Source organism: Thrips palmi, unplaced genomic scaffold (assembly GCF_012932325.1).
Source record: "Thrips palmi isolate BJ-2018 unplaced genomic scaffold, TpBJ-2018v1 HiC_scaffold_3, whole genome shotgun sequence".
Classification (NCBI taxonomy): Eukaryota; Metazoa; Arthropoda; class Insecta; order Thysanoptera; family Thripidae; genus Thrips; species Thrips palmi.
In genome coordinates this window covers 4,324,960-4,342,219 of record NW_023144630.1, presented here as the reverse complement: position 1 = coordinate 4,342,219, position 17,260 = coordinate 4,324,960, and the positions used below count along the sequence as shown (strand labels likewise).

The 17,260-nt window shown below is 58.3% G+C and overlaps 3 protein-coding genes across 3 annotated transcripts in view; all 3 read left to right on the top strand.

Moving 5' to 3' along the window:
- Window positions 1-328: 328 nt before the first annotated feature.
- Window positions 329-2,977, top strand: LOC117647942. The gene is made up of 5 exons (XM_034389944.1): window positions 329-614; window positions 792-1,061; window positions 1,155-1,300; window positions 1,389-1,584; window positions 1,666-2,977. The coding sequence occupies exons 1-5, from the start codon at window positions 434-436 to the stop codon at window positions 2,901-2,903; spliced, it is 2,031 nt and encodes a 676-aa protein (XP_034245835.1). The 5' UTR covers window positions 329-433; the 3' UTR covers window positions 2,904-2,977.
- Window positions 2,978-3,730: 753 nt separating this feature from the next.
- On the top strand, window positions 3,731-4,780 carry LOC117647944. Its single transcript, XM_034389946.1, has 4 exons — window positions 3,731-3,920; window positions 4,012-4,191; window positions 4,297-4,461; window positions 4,533-4,780. The coding sequence occupies exons 1-4, from the start codon at window positions 3,903-3,905 to the stop codon at window positions 4,695-4,697; spliced, it is 528 nt and encodes a 175-aa protein (XP_034245837.1). The 5' UTR covers window positions 3,731-3,902; the 3' UTR covers window positions 4,698-4,780.
- Window positions 4,781-10,014: 5,234 nt separating this feature from the next.
- The window catches only part of LOC117648435, a 36,673-nt gene continuing 29,427 nt past the window's right edge, over window positions 10,015-17,260 (top strand). The window contains exon 1 of the mRNA XM_034390939.1: window positions 10,015-10,159. Coding sequence (XP_034246830.1) covers window positions 10,015-10,159 — 145 coding nt within the window. The remainder of the gene's footprint in view (window positions 10,160-17,260) is intronic.

Here is a 17,260-nt window from a genome sequence, read left to right as displayed (position 1 = left end):
GCTCGAAGGCCGCGCTTACTACGGCCCTCGGAAGTCACCAAGCCTGAAAAAAAAAAACCCTGACATCACACACAGAAAATAAGAGAGTTGCGTCAGTTGGGTGGCCTACCCGCCAGGCGCGCGGCCAACTGCAAAGTCCAAGTTGTTTTCGAAAAAAAAAAAAAAACAGTGTCAGGCAGAATGACACGCGCCTCGGCCGGGGCCTTTGCATCGCGAAAAGTATTCATAATTGCTTCAAACTTACCCCGCAATCGCGCCTCACGATGTCATTCCCCCTCCACCCTATTTCTGACCGTCGACGTTCTCATCCTGGCTGTTGCTAGCCTCGCTGCTTTGTTGTTGTTTTGTTTCTCGCCCGTGACGAAATTTGAACCTGGCAGATTTGATCGTGGACCTCATGTTTTAGCCGACTGCTGCAAAATATTGCTGGAAAATGAGCAGAAACTACGCCCTGGTCCTATGGACGAAGACGAAGCAAACGAACACCATTCCCGAGGAGTCGTTGGTGAAAACGTTCGGTGAAAATGGCAAAGAAACACCGCCGTGCGAAGGCGCACTCCGCACTGTTTTGATTGCGGAAAAGCCTTACGAGGCGAAAATCTTAAGACTATCTGGTGAGTTGTCTTAACCACAGCTTTTCGTTGTGCACCACGCATTTCTCTTTGTTTTGTACTTTTTTTACTCACCGTGCTTTATCAAGTTGCATTCTGTTATCGTCGATGTGACTGTTCTTGTTATTTCTAACCTGTCCATTCCAGGCTTTTGTATCAATTTATGTTTATTTTTTGCAGCTTCGAAGAAATTTCTACAGTCTCTTTTGGTTACTAAGGATGGTGAAGTACTGATGCATGGCACTAAGCCTTCAACTTGTAGCGTTCTTGCGAAAAGAAGTAAACTATTTAATGAAGAGACAGATGATCAGAAAAAAGAACGCAAAGTTTTCAGAAACCGCTACTTGAACGCAGAAGAACAACAGCCCACTATTAGTCTGAAGCCTTCGTCAGGATGCTCTCATGGTTGTCCGAGTTGTTGTAGTGGAACTCTCCCTCCTTTCCCGACAAGTAAGATTATCCCACAAAGTGCCTTGATTGAAATGTTTGCTTAAAGTGGTTCTCTGTAATTCAACTGTATTTCTCTCTTTGATCTACTTCCAGTTCCGGAAGGATTTATAAGCACTGTTGTGTCACTTGCTCAATACTTCCAGCAGTTCCATCGGTCAACCATTGCAAATATTATAGCTGCCGGTCATAACATTGATAAGGGAGAGCCTGAGCCTTGGCTGGTGAAGTGTGAAGGAAAGGTACATATCCTGCTCTCATCTAATTTTGATTGATAGCTGAAAATGACTGTTTTACAAGTGTGTTTAAACCTTTTATTTTATTTATCAGATGGAGGTGATTCTGGGCTCTGGTGTCTGGATCAATACTAAAGTTTTTGAGAGGATTGTGCTTCAAGTAGATTCTTCTAAGAAGCCCCCTCAGCAAACATTAGTGAAGAACTTATTAACACATCTCCTGGGGGTTGAGAAATACATAGAGACCCCTGCTGAAAAAATGGATCGTCGCCTAATGTCAGCTGTTATTGGTATGTTTTCAATTGCAAGGTGAAACATTGACATTGTTTGCTACTTGTCTCTTTTATTTTCTCCAAATGTTTATATTTCAGAGTTTGTCAATGAGAGGTATGCTGAGACTACTCAGTCATTTGACCGCTTCAACAGATGTATAAATCTTAATCGAGCTTACATGACAAAGAGGAGAAATGAGGGACTCCTCGATGATTCTTATCTGACCGTCAAGTACTTTGATGGACCTAGCAAATTTGAGGGCACCCGTGAAGAAAGAGCCAAACTCCTCACTGATATGGAAGCAAAACGAGCAAGAAGAAGTGGACCCAGCGTTAGTGCAATGTCTTCATCAGATGCCAATCCAAACCTGTTTGGCAGTGCAAATCAACTTACGCTTCCTCTTCATAAGGAAAATTCTGAAGACATGCCTGTGAATGCAAACAAAATCATAGTGGTGCGCAGACCAGCTACAACTTTATCAAGCTTTGAAAACATTCAACAAGGCTCTGTTGTTGTGTCGTCAAATTATCAGTCAAGTTTTACATCTGGCACTCCAATCAACACTTATGCCAATAGGTCACTCAATCAATCTGCTGGTAGATCCATTCTTGTCCCTTCGAATCAATCTTCTGTCTTTTCAAGTAATCTAGTGGCTGTCACTTCTGACCGTCCTATTGGTGCAATGTCCCTTCCCGTTAACTCTTCAGTTCTATCAGCCGGTCCTGTCAGATCAGTTCCTGCCCAAAGTCTACCTAAACCAAACATGCTTACAAATTCAATGACAACCCTAAAATCTGGAGCTGCTTATCCTGCAGCTACTTATTCCGCTGCTTCTTATTCCCCAAGACCTGTAAACACTATTAACACCATAAACACCTTAAACACTGTAAACACTGCAAACGCCCCAATGAATCGTTCAGTACTCACCATGGCTCCACGTCCTGCAGCAAACCGTGTGTTGACTAGTCAGCAAATCTCCACACCCAAGGGTGTTCTTTCATTTACACCAACTCCGCGAATGTCTAGTCCATCTCCTGCACGGATTGTAGTTGGGTCCAGCTCGACAAGTAATTCCCCTTTGAGCACCCCCTCAAACAAAGGCAAAGAGTCGCCTGCTGCTTCAGTTAGACATACACCTTCTATACTGGTCAACAGATCCCATAATCAGCCTGTGCGAGTGAGCGGACCTCCTCAGTCCCAGGCCAGGCCTTCAAAAGCACCTTCTCCCGATATCATTGAAATTATGGATGACGATGGCCAGGTGTTCCCTCCACCTAAAAATGTCAAAATGGAGGAAAGCTTTGAAATAGAGGGTGCTTTAAATTTTGAACTGTAAATAACCTTTTTTTTAAAAATTGTTTTTGTAATTTTAATCAAGTGTGATTAAATTGTGATATTTAAGTACTTTCAGCATTGTCTCATTTAATTTTTTTTTTTAAATTTTACTGCTACCTTATCGATCTACTGGTTGAAAGTAAGAATGGTTTCTGGCTTTTGGCCAGAGGGAGGTAGAGGAAGGGGTGGTGGCGAAGCAAGGCGAAGCACACCTAGGGGCCTCAGGGGCGATGTGCCCATGAGCGGCGTTTTGCCTACCTTTCAGGCGGCCGGGAGGCATCCTCGCTTGCATATCGGAGCAGAAACGACTGTTCGGGACCAGGCTAGACTGCATACGACGACACGCCACACTGCTGGATCTTGGCATCGCAGGAAGTCGACCTCTCTCCCTCTCTCTCGCGGTGTGCCGGTGCTCGCGGATGGCGCCGGGATAGCCAATCAGTGACAAGCCGTCACTCACTGCGACGCGATCCCTGCCGACTCGTTCTCGTTCGGGACACTGCCTTCGTCGCGCCGTCCCCCTCGCTCTCACGGGGCGCGCCGTGTGGGTGCGAGAGAGACAGGCAGCCTGCAGGCCGAAAGGCCGAAAGACACGCCGCTGTCTCCCGGCCCATCCGGCTGTCCGGCTGCACACTGATTCCGAGAGTCGTTTTCGTCGCTCTGTCTCTCTCGCACCCTCATGTGTCGCCCTATGAGTGCGAGAGAGACAGAACCAGTCGCTGGCGCGACACCGGAGGGACCTTCGACTCTCTCTCGTTATTGGACATTGAAACAAAAAGTTGCCGTTTCTGTTGTTGCCTGGCGTTGCTGCCGTGGGGCCTGGCGTGGCGAGATTGGGCCCAGTCTGCCTCTGCTCATCGTCGGCCATGCCCAGGGTGGCCATGCCGCCGTCCGGGGTTCCACGGGTTCGACTCCCCGCAGGGCTTCTTCGCCTCCGCCCCCCGCACCCCACCCCTTCCCCGCGCCTCGTCGCCGCCATCGTCCTCGCTCTCTGGGGATTATGTTCTTCGCGCATCACGTGAGCGTTCGCACCGTCTAACAGTAACAGACCTCCCTGAAAACGACACAGGAACATTCATTTTGTGTCCCCTTCTTTGGCCCCGTTTTAGCGAAGTGACGCGGCCCAGGTCAAGTACAAGACCATGATCCGCATGGAGCGGTACGGCAACTGCCCGGAGTTGCCGGACCCCCTCAACAAGTTCAACTTCTCGGAAGTGGTCCCGTACGGCAGGACGCAGGTGGGCAGAGGGACCTTCATCATCACGGAGACGTACAAGAAGTTAACGAGGGTAAGACACCAGGCCGAGCGCGCCACATCCAGTTCCTCATCTAAAAAAAATATGAAAAAATGTGGCGAGCATTTTTGACGCACTTGCTCCCCGACCTCGTTTCAGACGGTGGCTCGGATCCACAAGTGTACCGACAGGAACGACCCCAACTGCGAGCTGTTCCAAAACTGGCGCTTCGGCGAGGAGACCTGCAACCTTCTGCTCATGAAGAACGCCATCTGGACCCCGCTCTTCGACTTCCACCCGTCGCTCTCGTGCCCGATAAAACCGGTGGGTTCATGGTTCGATTCCCGCTGCCGCCAATTTTATTTCTTTTTTTTTGTGACTTGGTTTGTTTCCAGGGAGTGTACCAAATGGAGAACGTGACGGTGGACATCGACAGGCTGAAGATGATCCAGTTCCCCGATAAGGGCTACTTCAAAGTGAGCATCATGCTGGACGGGGACAAAATTCCCAAGGTCACGTGCTTCTACTTCGAGCTGACTTTCATCAAAGTTCGAGCGTGAAACGCCAGGGGCGCCAGGGGAAGGAGGAGGGTGTCTGGAAGCGTCTGCTCCTCGCAAAACACGGTTTAAATTTAAATAAACTTTTCCAGTATCGTTCTGTCTCTCTCGCACCTTTATGGAGAGCCTTATCGGTGCGACAGAGGCAGAGCGACGAACCGACTCTTCTGAATGGCTCGGCTGGCTCGGGAATACCCCCTGCACCGCCCCTCGTGCCCACCGGGTGGCCACACCCCACGCCAGGGGCGACACTAGGGGTCAACCCGCGGGCATACCCCTTGCTGCGCCTTGCTGCGGAGACACCCCCACGGCCCCGTCCCGAAGCCACCGAGGACCGGACTAGTGGGACGTAGTGGAAGCTCCCGGAGAGCGCCCTCATTTGCATTTACGTGAGCAACAAAACAAACTAACACGATGAGGGCGGCGCACAGTGGGCCAGAAGACCGGCGGGGGCGGCCAAAACTCTAGACGCGTTTTGAGCTCCAGAGTCGCTGAACAGGACTCGAACCGAACGTGTGACCCCGCCAATGGGTTCCTCGTTCGCAGAGCAATCCATTGGTACAACTTAGTTGCATCCAAGTCGGACTTCGTTTTTGTCGGGCCGACGCGTTTTCTTTTAGAGACGATGTAATCGGGGCGTTGGCGGGCGGGGCGGGGCGGGGCGCCACGGCGCCGAGGGCTGCGTCCCCGGGCGGCCTAATTTTTTCCCTGCGACGATGTAATTTGGAAATGCTAATCAGTTTGAGAGCTAGCTTGACAAGGGCTGGCCGGGCTGGCCGGCCTGTCAGCGGCTCGTGACGTCCCCGACGACGAGGGCCTCGATGACGTCGACGGCGTCCTCCATGACGGCTTCCTGTGCATCGGCTGGCGGTCGGCAGAGGGAAAAGCCGCGCTGTAAACTGGCCCCGCTGCGCAGATCCTTGACGAAGTGTCGTTGCCCAGAAGGCCGGGTCGTCAGTCCTGCCTCTGACAACGCCCGCCTCTCTCCGAGCGATCCTAAGTCCGATAGCACACGAGCAACAAAAGGCAGCGCCCGCCGTTAATTTATTTTCTTTGCTGCACTGCGAAACCGTGACGCAACTGCGCACGAGGCAACAACGTGGCAGCCCCCGCCGTCGCTTTATTCAATATTTCTTTTCGGCTGCACTTTTTCCTCCTTTTCTATTCTATTTTTTGTCGTGCTCTGCATTGGGGGTGGCAGGCTGTGCCGCTCCCTGCTCCCGTCCCCGGAGACCCGGAGACGCACAGTGGGCCAGAAGACCGGCGCAGGCGGTCAAAATCCCGGACGCGTTTTGAGCTCCAGGGTCGCTAAATGGGACTCGAGCCGAACGTGTGGCCCCACCAATGGATTGCTCTCCGAACGAGGAGTCCATTGGTGGGGTAACACGTTCGGTTCGAGTCCTGCTTAGCGACTCTGGAGCTGAAAACGCGTCTAGAGTTTTGGCCGCCTGCGCCGGTCTTCTGGCCCACTGTTGGCCGGCAAGCCGGGCAAGACTGGCCGTGGCGCCGTGGCAGCACCCTTCCGTCAACGACTGCATGCCGGAGTGGCCGGAGTACATGTGCCCGTCTGCCGGCAGCCCACGCCACGGCCCACGCCCTGCCCGCACCCCGCGACGCGCCCTCGGACAGCGCCGAGCGCGCCGAGAAACCCAATTTGGGACAATTGCTGCAAGCATTGCAGGCCGAGTGGGCGGGGCCGGCGGGGTCGGCGGGGCGCGCGGAGCGGTCGGAGGAAGCCGACGAGGAGGACAAGCAGAACAGCGTCACCCACACGGTGTACATCCCCAGCAGTGCTGCCACGCGCTGCCAACTCAGTCTGCCTACCGGGCAACTTCTCGAGAGCAAAGCCAGGATATTGCCTGGGAAGCAGGCTGAGGTTGGCAACCCTAACGGCGCATCGTGTGGCAACCGGCGGCAACACTGCTCCAGTCTGCCATTAATTTGGCTGCGCATCGGGAGCGCCTGGGAATTGGTTCTCTCTTCCCGGAGGCCTCCCCGGAGCAAGTCGCGGAGGCGGGCCGCTCCGGGCCGCTCCGGGGAGGACGGCGTCGCGGTGAAAAATGGAGGCGGGGCTAATGGGCCCGGGCCGGGCCGGGCTGGGCCGCGCCGTCGCTCACAAGCCGGCACTACAGCGCCTCGTCCAGGAGCAGGGCGGCGGTGTTGACGCCGGGGACCCACTTGGAGTGGACTGCGTCGCTGCGAACCGACCGCCGCCAGGCCTAAGCCAACAGCGGCCCTTCCTTGTCACGCAGTTTGGGATCTTTGAGATGCGCCGCGGCGCCGCGCGGAAAGGGAAGACACACCGTGAAGAATTAGCGCCGCCCGTTCAGTTGCCGCGCACGTCGGCCGCGTCAGCCGCGTCAGCACCGCCAAAGTGGACGTATGAAAAATACAGCGCCGCCAGGGAATGCCAATGCTGGCTGGAGTCGCCGACACAACCAGCCAAAAAGTTTCCCACTGTGCGCTGCTGCAGTGTCGAGAGGGTGGCCAACCGGTGTTCGGGTACTCGCGTGGCGGCGTGGCGACGCTGATGCGGGCCTGCCCTTTTATTTCTCATACTGCGCGACCTTGTCCCGCAGCGCGGTGGCGGCGGTGGCGCTCTCTGGCGGCGCGATGGCCAGCCTCATTCGTTTTACCAGTGCCCCTTTCAGCTGCACACAATTGTGGCGTGCATAAATTGTGGAAGAATGAACCCTCCCCCACCCCGCTGCGCGCCGCATCGAGTGTGCCGACGGTCGCACCGCGCGAGGTTCGCGAGGTTTGAGGTCCGAGGCGTGCGGTCGAGCAGTGGGCCAGAAGACCCGTGGAGGCGGCCAAAACTCTACACGCGTTTTGAGCTCCAGAGTCGCTGAATGGGATTCGGACCGAACGTGTGACCACACCAATGGATTGCTCTCCGAGTGAGGAATCCATTGGTGGGGTCACACGCACGGTTCGAGTCCCATTTAGCGACTCTGGAGCTCAAAACGCGTCCGGGAATTGGACCGCCTCCACCGGCCTTCTGGCCCACTGTGGGGTGGCCGCTGCTCTTATCTGGGCGTCCGCTGCACTGCCCCCGGGCCTGCACTGCGACGTGAGCAACAAGCCCCTCCATAAACGGCCCGGACTTCGCCTCCATCCCCACCCATCTTTAATGAGCGCCGCGCGCTGCTGCCGCGCGATGCCCCGTCTCTCTCGCACCTACAGTGCACCCCCACGGGCCGCGGCGGAGACAGAGCGACCACCCTTCGGCCTCGATATAATTATCCCCAACGAGTGCGTCCGACAGGCCGACGGCGCCGACGCCAGGGAAGCTGCGGCCGGTAAATCAGTTGAGGGTTTTTTTTAGCCCTGCCCGCCGCTGTTGGCTAAACTGTCTCTACAGTGTGTTCGCGCCGCCCGTCTTGGAGTCCTAAACAAACCGCGCTGGCCACGGCGCGACGACGCGACACTCCAGCCGAGCCCCAGGGCCGACTCTCCGTCTCTCTCGCTCTCCCCGGGCGTCCCGCGGGGGCGCGAGGGAGTGCGAGAGAGACGGGACGACTGTTCGGAATCAGCCTGCAGCAGCGCGGGGACTCACAGTGGGCCAGAAGACCGGCGGAGGCGGCCAAAACACTAGACGCGTTTAGAGCCGCAGAGTCGCTAAGTGGGACTCGAACCGAACGTGTGACCCCACCAATGGATTGCTCGTTCGGAGAGCAATCCGTTGGTGGGGTCCACACGTTCGGTTCGAGTCCCATTTAGCGACTCTGGAGCTCAAAACGCGTCCGGGATTTTGACCGCCTCCACCGGTCGTCTGGCCCACTGTGGGACTGCGGGCGACTACAGCGCGGCCTTCCCCGGAAACGCCGGCGGAAGGGGACGCCGTGGAGGCCGTGGAGGCGGTATTAGCGTCCCAGTGGCGGGGCGGGGCGGGGCGGGGTAGGGTTGCCACTTCCTCGGGGAGGAAATTGCACGCCAAAGAGCGAGCCAAAGGGGAGAAAAAGCCGAGGCCATGAGACATACGCGCACCAGCCTGGGCAGCACAGCGTGGACACCAGCACTCGAGCAAACTCGCAGCGCTCGCAGCTTGTTCAACGGAAGTACGCGTAATTTTATGTTTCATTTTTTCTTGCATTTTCGTTTTTTTAAAGTTTCTGACTTTTTACACATGTGGAGCCGCTGGCTGCGTTGAAGACTTCTGCGTGGGGAAGTGGTGCTTCCCCGCCCCGCCCTCGGGCCCGCCAGATGGCCCGGCCTTTTGTCGCTCGGCTCGCTGCAAGCTCGCTGCCGACCGCGGAGTGCGGTCGCGCGGTCGGAGCGAGTTGGCTCTCGAATCATGATTCCATCAAGGCAACTTGGAGCGCAAACTGCGAGTTTGCGTCTTTGTGTCCGTGAACGGGCGTCGTTGCCGCCGTGGCCGATGGGGCCGGATCTGCAACTCAAATGCACCGACTCGCTGTGGGCGAGGCGGCCAAAATGCCGGACGCGTTTTGAGCTCCAGAGTCGCTCAACAGGACTCGAACCGAACGTGTGACCCCACCAATGGATTGCTCTCCGAACGAGGAATCCATTGGTGGGGTCACACGTTCGGTTCGAGTCCCATTAAGCGACTCTGGAGCTCAAAACGCGTCTGGAGTTTTGGCCGCCTCCGCCGGTCTTCTGGCCCACTGTGAACCGCCGCAGCGTGCTACGCCGAGCCAGGCGGGGCGGGGCGGGGTCACCCGCGGTGGAGGGGGAGGGTACTGGTGGTCTCGCGGAACGTGAACGTGAACCCGATGTGGCCATGGCGGGCCACGGCGGTCCATGGGGCCCTACTGGGGGTGATCCCCACGGCGCGGTGCGGCCCCGGCGCCCTTGCGTCCTGGCCAGTGTAGGCAGCGTAGGCAGCCCTCGGCACGTGCGGCGAGCCCGGCGGCCCGGAGGCCCGGCGGCTTGAAGGACGACCTGCAATTCAATCTGGAACCTGGAAGCGAGCCTGGAAGTCTGGAAATGGTGACAAAGGTGCCGGATTCAAAGTGGGCCGGTGGCTCCTCGACTCGGGCTTACCACCGGTCACGGATGTCCGCCCCGCCCCTCCTGGAGGCCCTCGAGTCCCTGGCCCTATTGGCTCCGACCCTAATCCTCCTCTCGGCCCTTTTCGCCCCGTTGTTGCATCTGCTGATTCGCCGCCATTAGCTCACACGGCTCGACGTGTTGTGCAATAGCGTGGTGGGGGCGTGGCGGGGCGGGGCGGGGCGGGCGGGGCGGGGCGGGGCGGGGCGGGCGGGGCGCGGTGGGGCGGCGCGTGGGCGGGCTGGGCGGGGTGGGCCGGGCTGGGTAGCGGTGCCGCGGTGCCGCACGGGCGGACTCAGTGTGAGCCATGGCGGGGGACGGAGCGCTGGCGCCAAGGGTGGCCCCACTGGCCCTGGGGCTGGTGCTGGCCCTCGGCGTCCTCGCCTGCCTCAGCGAGCGCCAGGCGGTGCACGCCGCCGCCGCACCGCCCGCCAACTACATGGAGGATGCCGGTGAGTCCCGCGGCCACACGCAAACTGTGTCGCGCCTGGCCGACCGATTTCGCAAACTACTTCGAGCTGACGCGTCAGCTTACAAAGAAAATACTTCCTTGCGTGCACCAACAGATTCTTCGTAGTTTTGTACCTCACATATGCTTCCACTTTTTTTGTGGCAGTGCCAGTGCTCTCGCTTCTCGATGAATATTGGACACCATCTCCGATGGTCCTTGCCACGTCGGGCGAACAGTGTGCTGTACACGTAGAAACATAAAGAACGACCCGGCGGGCTACTACGCCGGCGAAATTACGGCGGAACTTATTTTCAATGCAAGCCCCGGCCGCGGCGCCGCGGCTCGGGTCCCGGGTTCGAAAGCCAGACGGGCCGCTTCTTTTCCGTCCGCCCCAACTTTCCCTGCAAACCGCAACGAATTGCACTGCCCGCGCCCCGGCGGCCCCGTCAGCCCCTTTGCAGTGTGCCAGCGTCCGGCTTTTGTGCGACGCCCGGGCGAACAATCTCTCCGCCGGTCGGGGCGAGTCGTTGAAAGCGGAAAGTTGAGGAGTTTGCCTTGAGGTCCGCGAGGTGCAAAAGAAGGCCCCAAAGATTATGGGGGCGTCTCGAGCTGGCCGGGGCAATTCCGGACCCGCCGCACAGTGGGCCAGAAGACCGGTGGAGGCGGCAAAAATTCTAGACGCGTATTGAGCTTCAGAGTCACTAAATGGGACCCGAATCGAACGTGTGACCCCACCAATGGATTGCTCTCCGAACGAGGAATCCATTGGTGGGGTCACACGCTCGGTTCGAGTCCCGTATAGCGACTCTGGAGCTCAAAACGCGTCCAGAGTTTTGTCCGCCTCCACCGGTCCACCGGCCCACTGTGCGGCCCGGCAAAGCGCCTTACGAGCAGGCGATAGGCCATCCGCACGCGCCCACGTCTCCGCGCTGCCTACCCGCCAGGCGCTATGAGCCAGGCGTCTTTATTGTCTTTCCTTTCCTCTCGTTTCCCTTCCTTTCCTTTTTCGCGTCATCCGCACTCGGCGTCGCAATATTTGCGAGGCGTGTTTCACATGAATCTGAAGCGGTTCGCACCTCCTGTTGCTAGTGGCCCCCCCTCTCTCCCTCCCTCTTTCTCTCTCTCCAGTCTCGACAGGTGGCTAGCTCCCTCACCGCGGGGCGGCACCAAATTTGAATAGCGTAAACCCTTTTTCCTTTTTGACCTCCTTCGTCCCGCCCCCTCCACTCCCCTTACTTTCATTTCCTCTCATCTCCTTGCACTTTCCTTCCGACCAGAATTAGCAAAAAAAAAAAAAAAAAAAGAAAGAAAACGAAAGCGAGAAAGGAGCGGGCGAGAAAGAGTTCGGCCTTGACGCGGCGCTTCCTCCTCCCTGGAACCCTGGAACCCTGGAACCCTGGAACCCTGGAACCCTGGAACCCTGGAACCCTGGAACCCCGCAACCCTGGAACCCTGGAGTCGTTTGGGTTCGCGGAGGACGCAGCCAGACCCCTTTCACGATACGAGCCGCACATTCGCAGCGCACCGCGCCATCTCGCGGCGCTATCGAAAGCGACTGTACTCACATCACGCGGATGCACACTGCACACCCACTCGGCGAAGAAGTGTGGATTCTTGTCCTTGATGTAACCTTTGGCAATGGCCCTTGGACCGGGCGCGTTTTCAACATGACGACGGTATTCTCTTGATCTCGGCAACACTTTAGGAAAAGAAAGAACAGAGAGAGCAAAGGGAATGTCCGGTCAGTACGCGTTCTTCGCCAACAACGCAAGAATCCGTACCTTTTCCAATTTCGGAGTTCGCTGAAGGGACCTCCTGGAACCGCTCGCGTCATCATTTCGCTCTCTGGAATCAAGAATCCGGACCCTTTTGTCGGCAGTGTGGGTTCGCGCGCAATTCGCAGTGTATGTTTATTACATGGCCCGGTCGTGGCAGCAAAATAATGATTTCCATGAATATTCGCCATCCATTCCATGAATATCTTGCAATACCGCGTTAACAAAACAGCGCTGGAACGGGGGGCTTTGTGGACGTGTGTGTGTGTGTGTGCGCGCGTGCGGTTTGGAGTGTGCGTTTGTGGCTTGTGTGTTTGCGGTGTGTGTATGTGATGGGGCCAAGGAGAGTGGGGTGGAGGTTTAACGTAAATCACAACGTGTGATTCCCTTTAGATTGGATATGCCACCGGCACTCGGGCACGGCTCGGGGCGCTGCGGCGTTGGCGGTGAAACCTCGAACCGGGAAACCGCAGGGAGGAGTTCGCCTCTGCGGCCCGAGTAGCTCCGACTGACTACACTGCGCCTACACTCGCGGAGCCGTGCGGAGCCGTGCGGAGCCCGACCGTTTGCCTCCGCGTGCCGAATCGAGTTCCGGGAAAATTAGCATCAAACGGGCGATTCCGCGATAAACACACACACACACACACACACACACACACACAAACCACAACAACGTTAAGAAAACAAAACACGATTAAATGTTTTCGAGTGTTTGTTCGACTCGGAGCAACTATTTCGGGAATCTCCTGCCGAGACAACAACACGAGGGAAAAAAAGGTCACCGGAAAAATGTGGCAATAAGGCGCGGAGAAATGTGTGACACGGAGTCTGTGTGGGTGGGGGCGGGGCGGACTTGGCATTCCGGTGGCGTGCACACTGGGGCCCTGGGCGCGGCGGCCTGGCCTGGCCGAGCCTGGCCGGAGGCCGCCAAAGCCACGCCGAGTCTTCGGAAAGCCGCCGAAGTCCGGTCGACACGCCGTAAGCCCGATACAGGCTGGCGGGTCCAGCGGCCAGGCCCCGGGTGTCGAGGGTGCTAAGTCACCCCACCGGCGATGACGAAACGAGTGGCCAGTTAGTTAATGGCCGTGCCAGGCGGCGGAGTATAATCCAGCTCGCTCCCGGAGGAGGAGTTGTCGATGCGTCGCGCAGGCTGTGCCTCACTCATTCACTCACCAGCCCGCCCCACCAGCCAGCCCCTATTATTGTTAGGATACAGCCTTGGTTTCTGGACTCTCGAGTAAAAGCTAGCTGACACCTTTAAGTGTCTTGTAGTGTTCTAGGTACGTTAAACTAGTTAGTAAAGGTATCATCTGCTAAAAACAAGATTAAAATGTTTTGCAAGTGTTTGTTCGACTCAGAGCAACTATTTCGGGAATCTCCTGCCCGAGACAACAACACGAGGGAAAAAAAGGTCACCGGAAAAATGTGGCAATAAGGCGCGGAGAAATGTGTGACACGGAGTCTGTGTGGGTTGGGGGCGGGGGGCGGACTTGGCATTCCGGTGGCGTGCACACTGTGGGCCGCGGCGGTGTGGTCTGCGGCGGCCTGGCCTGGCCTGGCCGAGCCTGGCCGGAGGCCGCCAAAGCCACGCCGAGTCTTCGGAAAGCCGCCGAAGTCCGGTCGACACGCCGTAAGCCCGAGTACAGGCTGGCTGGTCCAGCCTGGCCCAGGCCCCCCGGGTGTCGAGGGTGCTAAGACTCACCCCACCCCGCGCGATGACGAAACGAGTGGCCAGTTAGTTAATGGGCGTGCCAGGCGGCGGAGTATAATCCAGCTCGCTGCCAAACGGAGTCCGCTCCAGCCGCTGGCTCCAGCCCGCACTGGCTCCAGGCGCGTTGTTTTTGCCTCACATGCCCGCTTTGGCTCGCTTTGGCTCGCTTTGGACGCGCGCCTTGCTCGCCCCGCCTGCCCCGGGCATCGGATAAATGCGGGGGCGGATGCTTTATGCAGAGATAAAGGGGTTGTATCGGCAGTCTGTCTCTCTCGCACTCACGGTGGAATGACGTCAGCATCGCGTCAGCAGGCACTCCCTTGCACCTGTCGGCGGCCGGCCCGGCCGTGTGAAGCACACTGGTGGCGAAAAAGCTGCTGCCAACCAAAACACAACATCGCAACGAGCGAAAGAAATAGGCTCGTCGTAGGCAACATCTCAATCTCCACCCAAGCCAGCGAACTTGGAGAGCGCAAAGTTTTCTCTTGGTCGCTTTCCGCGGCGCCGGGTTCAAGTACCAGCGTCGCTTTTTCGCGTCGCTAGTCTCAGTCTTTCCTCGTCTGTAATTAGCTGGTGCAGGCGGAGCGAAATTAAGACGCGAGCCGCGTCTCGCGGGGCTGGCGCCGCCTAGCGTAGCGCCGCGGTGGGTGGCTCGGGTGGCGGTCGGGCTCTGGGTGGCCTCGGATAGGGCGTGGCCCGGCCATATGGCGCCAGTTGAACTGCATCAAACCCCGGTGAAACGATTCCGAGACTGGTCCGAGACGCTGTTCGGGGTCTCGGGCGGCACGGCGGCACGGCGGCGAGCAGGTGGGTCACGCCCCCCTCCCCCCATACGAGTGCGACAGAGACGAGAGCGCTGTGTGGGGCTGTCCCTGCCGCCTGATTCCAAACAGTGCTCCCTCTCTGTCTCTCTCGCTCCAGCAGCGGGACGCCCCGTGAGTGCGAGAGAGACAGAGGGCTCAGCCCGGCTCGTCTTACAGTCGGCGCGGGCTAAGCTGGGCTCGGTGTCCGTACTGGCCGGCGGTGGCCGCGGCTGGCCGACATCGACTATATTATTGATTGGGAAGGCTCGGCCGTTTCGATCGAGAAGGTGACTGCACCGACGCGGACGGGGTTATCCACGGCGACCCTCTCCGCCTCCGCGTCAGAATGTCAGAGCGTCCGGCTAAAGTTAGTCGAGTTTGCAGGGCGGCGAGGCCCGCGGGGCCGCCGTCACGCGCGTGACGAGCACGGCGGCGAGCACGGCGGCGACACGGTGACATCGCCGGCCAAACGGGCCAAACGGCCATCGACCGCCGGAGATGGATGGACAGATTGGCGCGGGCGGACGGACGGCAAACAGACGGACAGGCAGAGGGTGCAGAGCCGACATATGTATGGTAATGTCACACATAACAGCGGCAGAACGCGGCAGAACGCCCCGAAACCGCAGACACGTCGTGTCGTTTAGTTTCGACCAATTTCAGTCCAACATTTTATACCGCTCTGTTGACTGCCCATCAGATCGTATAACCTACTTTTAAAACATCAAATTAATTGTCGGGGAAAAATTGCTTTCCGTGCGTTGTTTTGAGTGAGTTCTTTCCCGAGTGCCTGGAGGACGCGCGGTGGCGCTGTGGAGTGTTTGTCTGGGCGACACCTCGGCCCGCCCCGCCCCGCCCCGCCCCGCCCCGCCCCGCCACCCCGGCGGCGTCCAGTGTCGTCGGAAGGAGAGGCCACTCCAAGGGGGAGGGCCAGACGAGGCCAGACGAGGCCAGACAGCCATCGGCCAATTTCCCGGTTCGCCCCTCCTCGTCTTATGCGTGGCCGGGCTGGGCGCCCCCCCCCCCCCCCCCCCCCCGACCTCCACGCCGTCACGACACTGTCACAAGACGGAATTGGAAGGTCGCTGTTTGCGAGTCGAATTGAGGCTGTTTAGCGTCGAGAACAAGGCGCACAATGGCACCGGCCCCGGTGGCCGAAACTCTAGACGTGTTTTGAGCTCCAGAGTCGCTAAATGGGACTCGAACCGAGCTTGCGACCCCACCAATGGATTGCTCTCCGAACGAGGAATCCATTGGTGGGGTCACACGTTCGGTTCGAGTCCCATTCAGCGACGCTCAAAACGCGTCCGGGAGTTTGACCGCCTCCACCGGTCTTCTGGCCCACTGTGCGGCGCGGCAAAAATGGGCGGAATAATGTGGCTCGGCCGGAGCGCTTCGCCGCTTTGCCCGTTGGATTTATCGGTGTGTTGGCAGTCCGACCAGTCCTGACAGTTCGCCGTTCGCCACATATTTGCTCGGAACTGGCCGAGGCGAGGACTGCGAAGGAACGGAACGGGGCGATGTGAATGTGGGCCACAAACTCCAACAGAGCAACAGGCGACTGTGGGGCGGTTCCGAACGACGCTGTCTCTCTCGCACGCCTGCGGGACGTCCCGAGAGGTGCGACAGAGGCAGAGCGGCAAGGACACTCTTCGGAGTCGGCTTGCCGGGCCGCCTGGGCCGCCTGGGAGGGGAGGGTAGCAGAGTTCCCCTGTCATCCCAAGGGCCCGCCGCCGAGGGGGGGGGGCGCCGTCTAGCTTTGTTAGGATGATTGGGCCTCGAGGTGCCCAAGCGCCCAAGCGCCGAACAGTGGGCCAGAAGACCGGAGGAGGCAGTCAAAATTCCAGACGCATTTTGAGCTCCAGAGTCGCTTAACAGGACTCGAACCGAACGTGTGACCCCACCAATGGATTGCCCTCCGAACGAGGAATCGGTTGATGGGGTCACACGTTCGGTTCGAACCCCATTTAGCGACTCTGGAGCTCAAAACGCGTCTGGAATTTTGGCCGTCTCTGCCGGTCTTCTGGCCCACTGTGCGCCGCGGCTTCCCCCTCTGGTCCGGATTTACGGTGTGCGGGCCGCGGCGCGGTCCGCGGCGAGCACTCTTTCCCCAGAAGCAGCAGCGCCAGCATGCCGGGTCTAGGCCTTTTAGCTCCCCAAACGGGAATGGCTTCGGGCGATAATGACTTTGGCACGTTAACACCCGCAGCCCCGGCCCGCCCGCTCTCTCACTCACACACGAGGCTTAAAAAAGCAAGCAAAACAACAACAACAACGCTCGGATGAGCCCCCCGGCAGCGGCCCGCGCGCGTTCCCCCAAACCCCCAAAACCGACAAGCCAGCGACGGCCACGCCACGGCACTGTTTAGACAGAAGTCCATCAGCCTCCGGAGCGCGCTAGCCGCGCTAGCGAACCGACAGTTTGCTTCTTTTTTTCTTTTTCACCGTGACTGCGTCGTTTCCTCTCTGCCGTCACTAATAACCGCTCGGTTGGCGGCGTTCGCGGCGTTCGCGGCACACGTCCCGCGCCATTTTTCATACTCTCCAATTAAGCGCCACGCGTGGGAGTGCTTCTCTGCGGTGCGACCTGCTATGGAAGCGAGAGAGGCAGGCTGGCAGGCCTTGCTCAACATCGGCCTGCACAAGCCTAGGCTTGTCAGAGGGGGCTCACCGCTCAACAGGCTTGCGGTGTACGCCCCGCCCCGCCCCGCCCCGCCACGCCCCGCCACGCCTGGCACGCAATCAAACAGGTAGCCACCGGAGGACTGCCACAGCCAGGAGTGTGGTGTAATGCAGTGGAAACTGTTGGTGGA

Bases quoted from the DNA above. Each gene is read 5' to 3' on its own strand.
- LOC117647942 (XM_034389944.1), top strand. From the start codon at position 434: ATGAGCAGAAACTACGCCCTGGTCCTATGGACGAAGACGAAGCAAACG. The intron at 1,062-1,154 runs GTAAGATTATCC...ATCTACTTCCAG, and splicing joins TCTCCCTCCTTTCCCGACAA to TTCCGGAAGGATTTATAAGC. The intron at 1,585-1,665 runs GTATGTTTTCAA...TTTATATTTCAG, and splicing joins CCTAATGTCAGCTGTTATTG to AGTTTGTCAATGAGAGGTAT.
- LOC117647944 (XM_034389946.1), top strand. The intron at 4,192-4,296 runs GTAAGACACCAG...ACCTCGTTTCAG, and splicing joins CGTACAAGAAGTTAACGAGG to ACGGTGGCTCGGATCCACAA. The intron at 4,462-4,532 runs GTGGGTTCATGG...GTTTGTTTCCAG, and splicing joins TCTCGTGCCCGATAAAACCG to GGAGTGTACCAAATGGAGAA.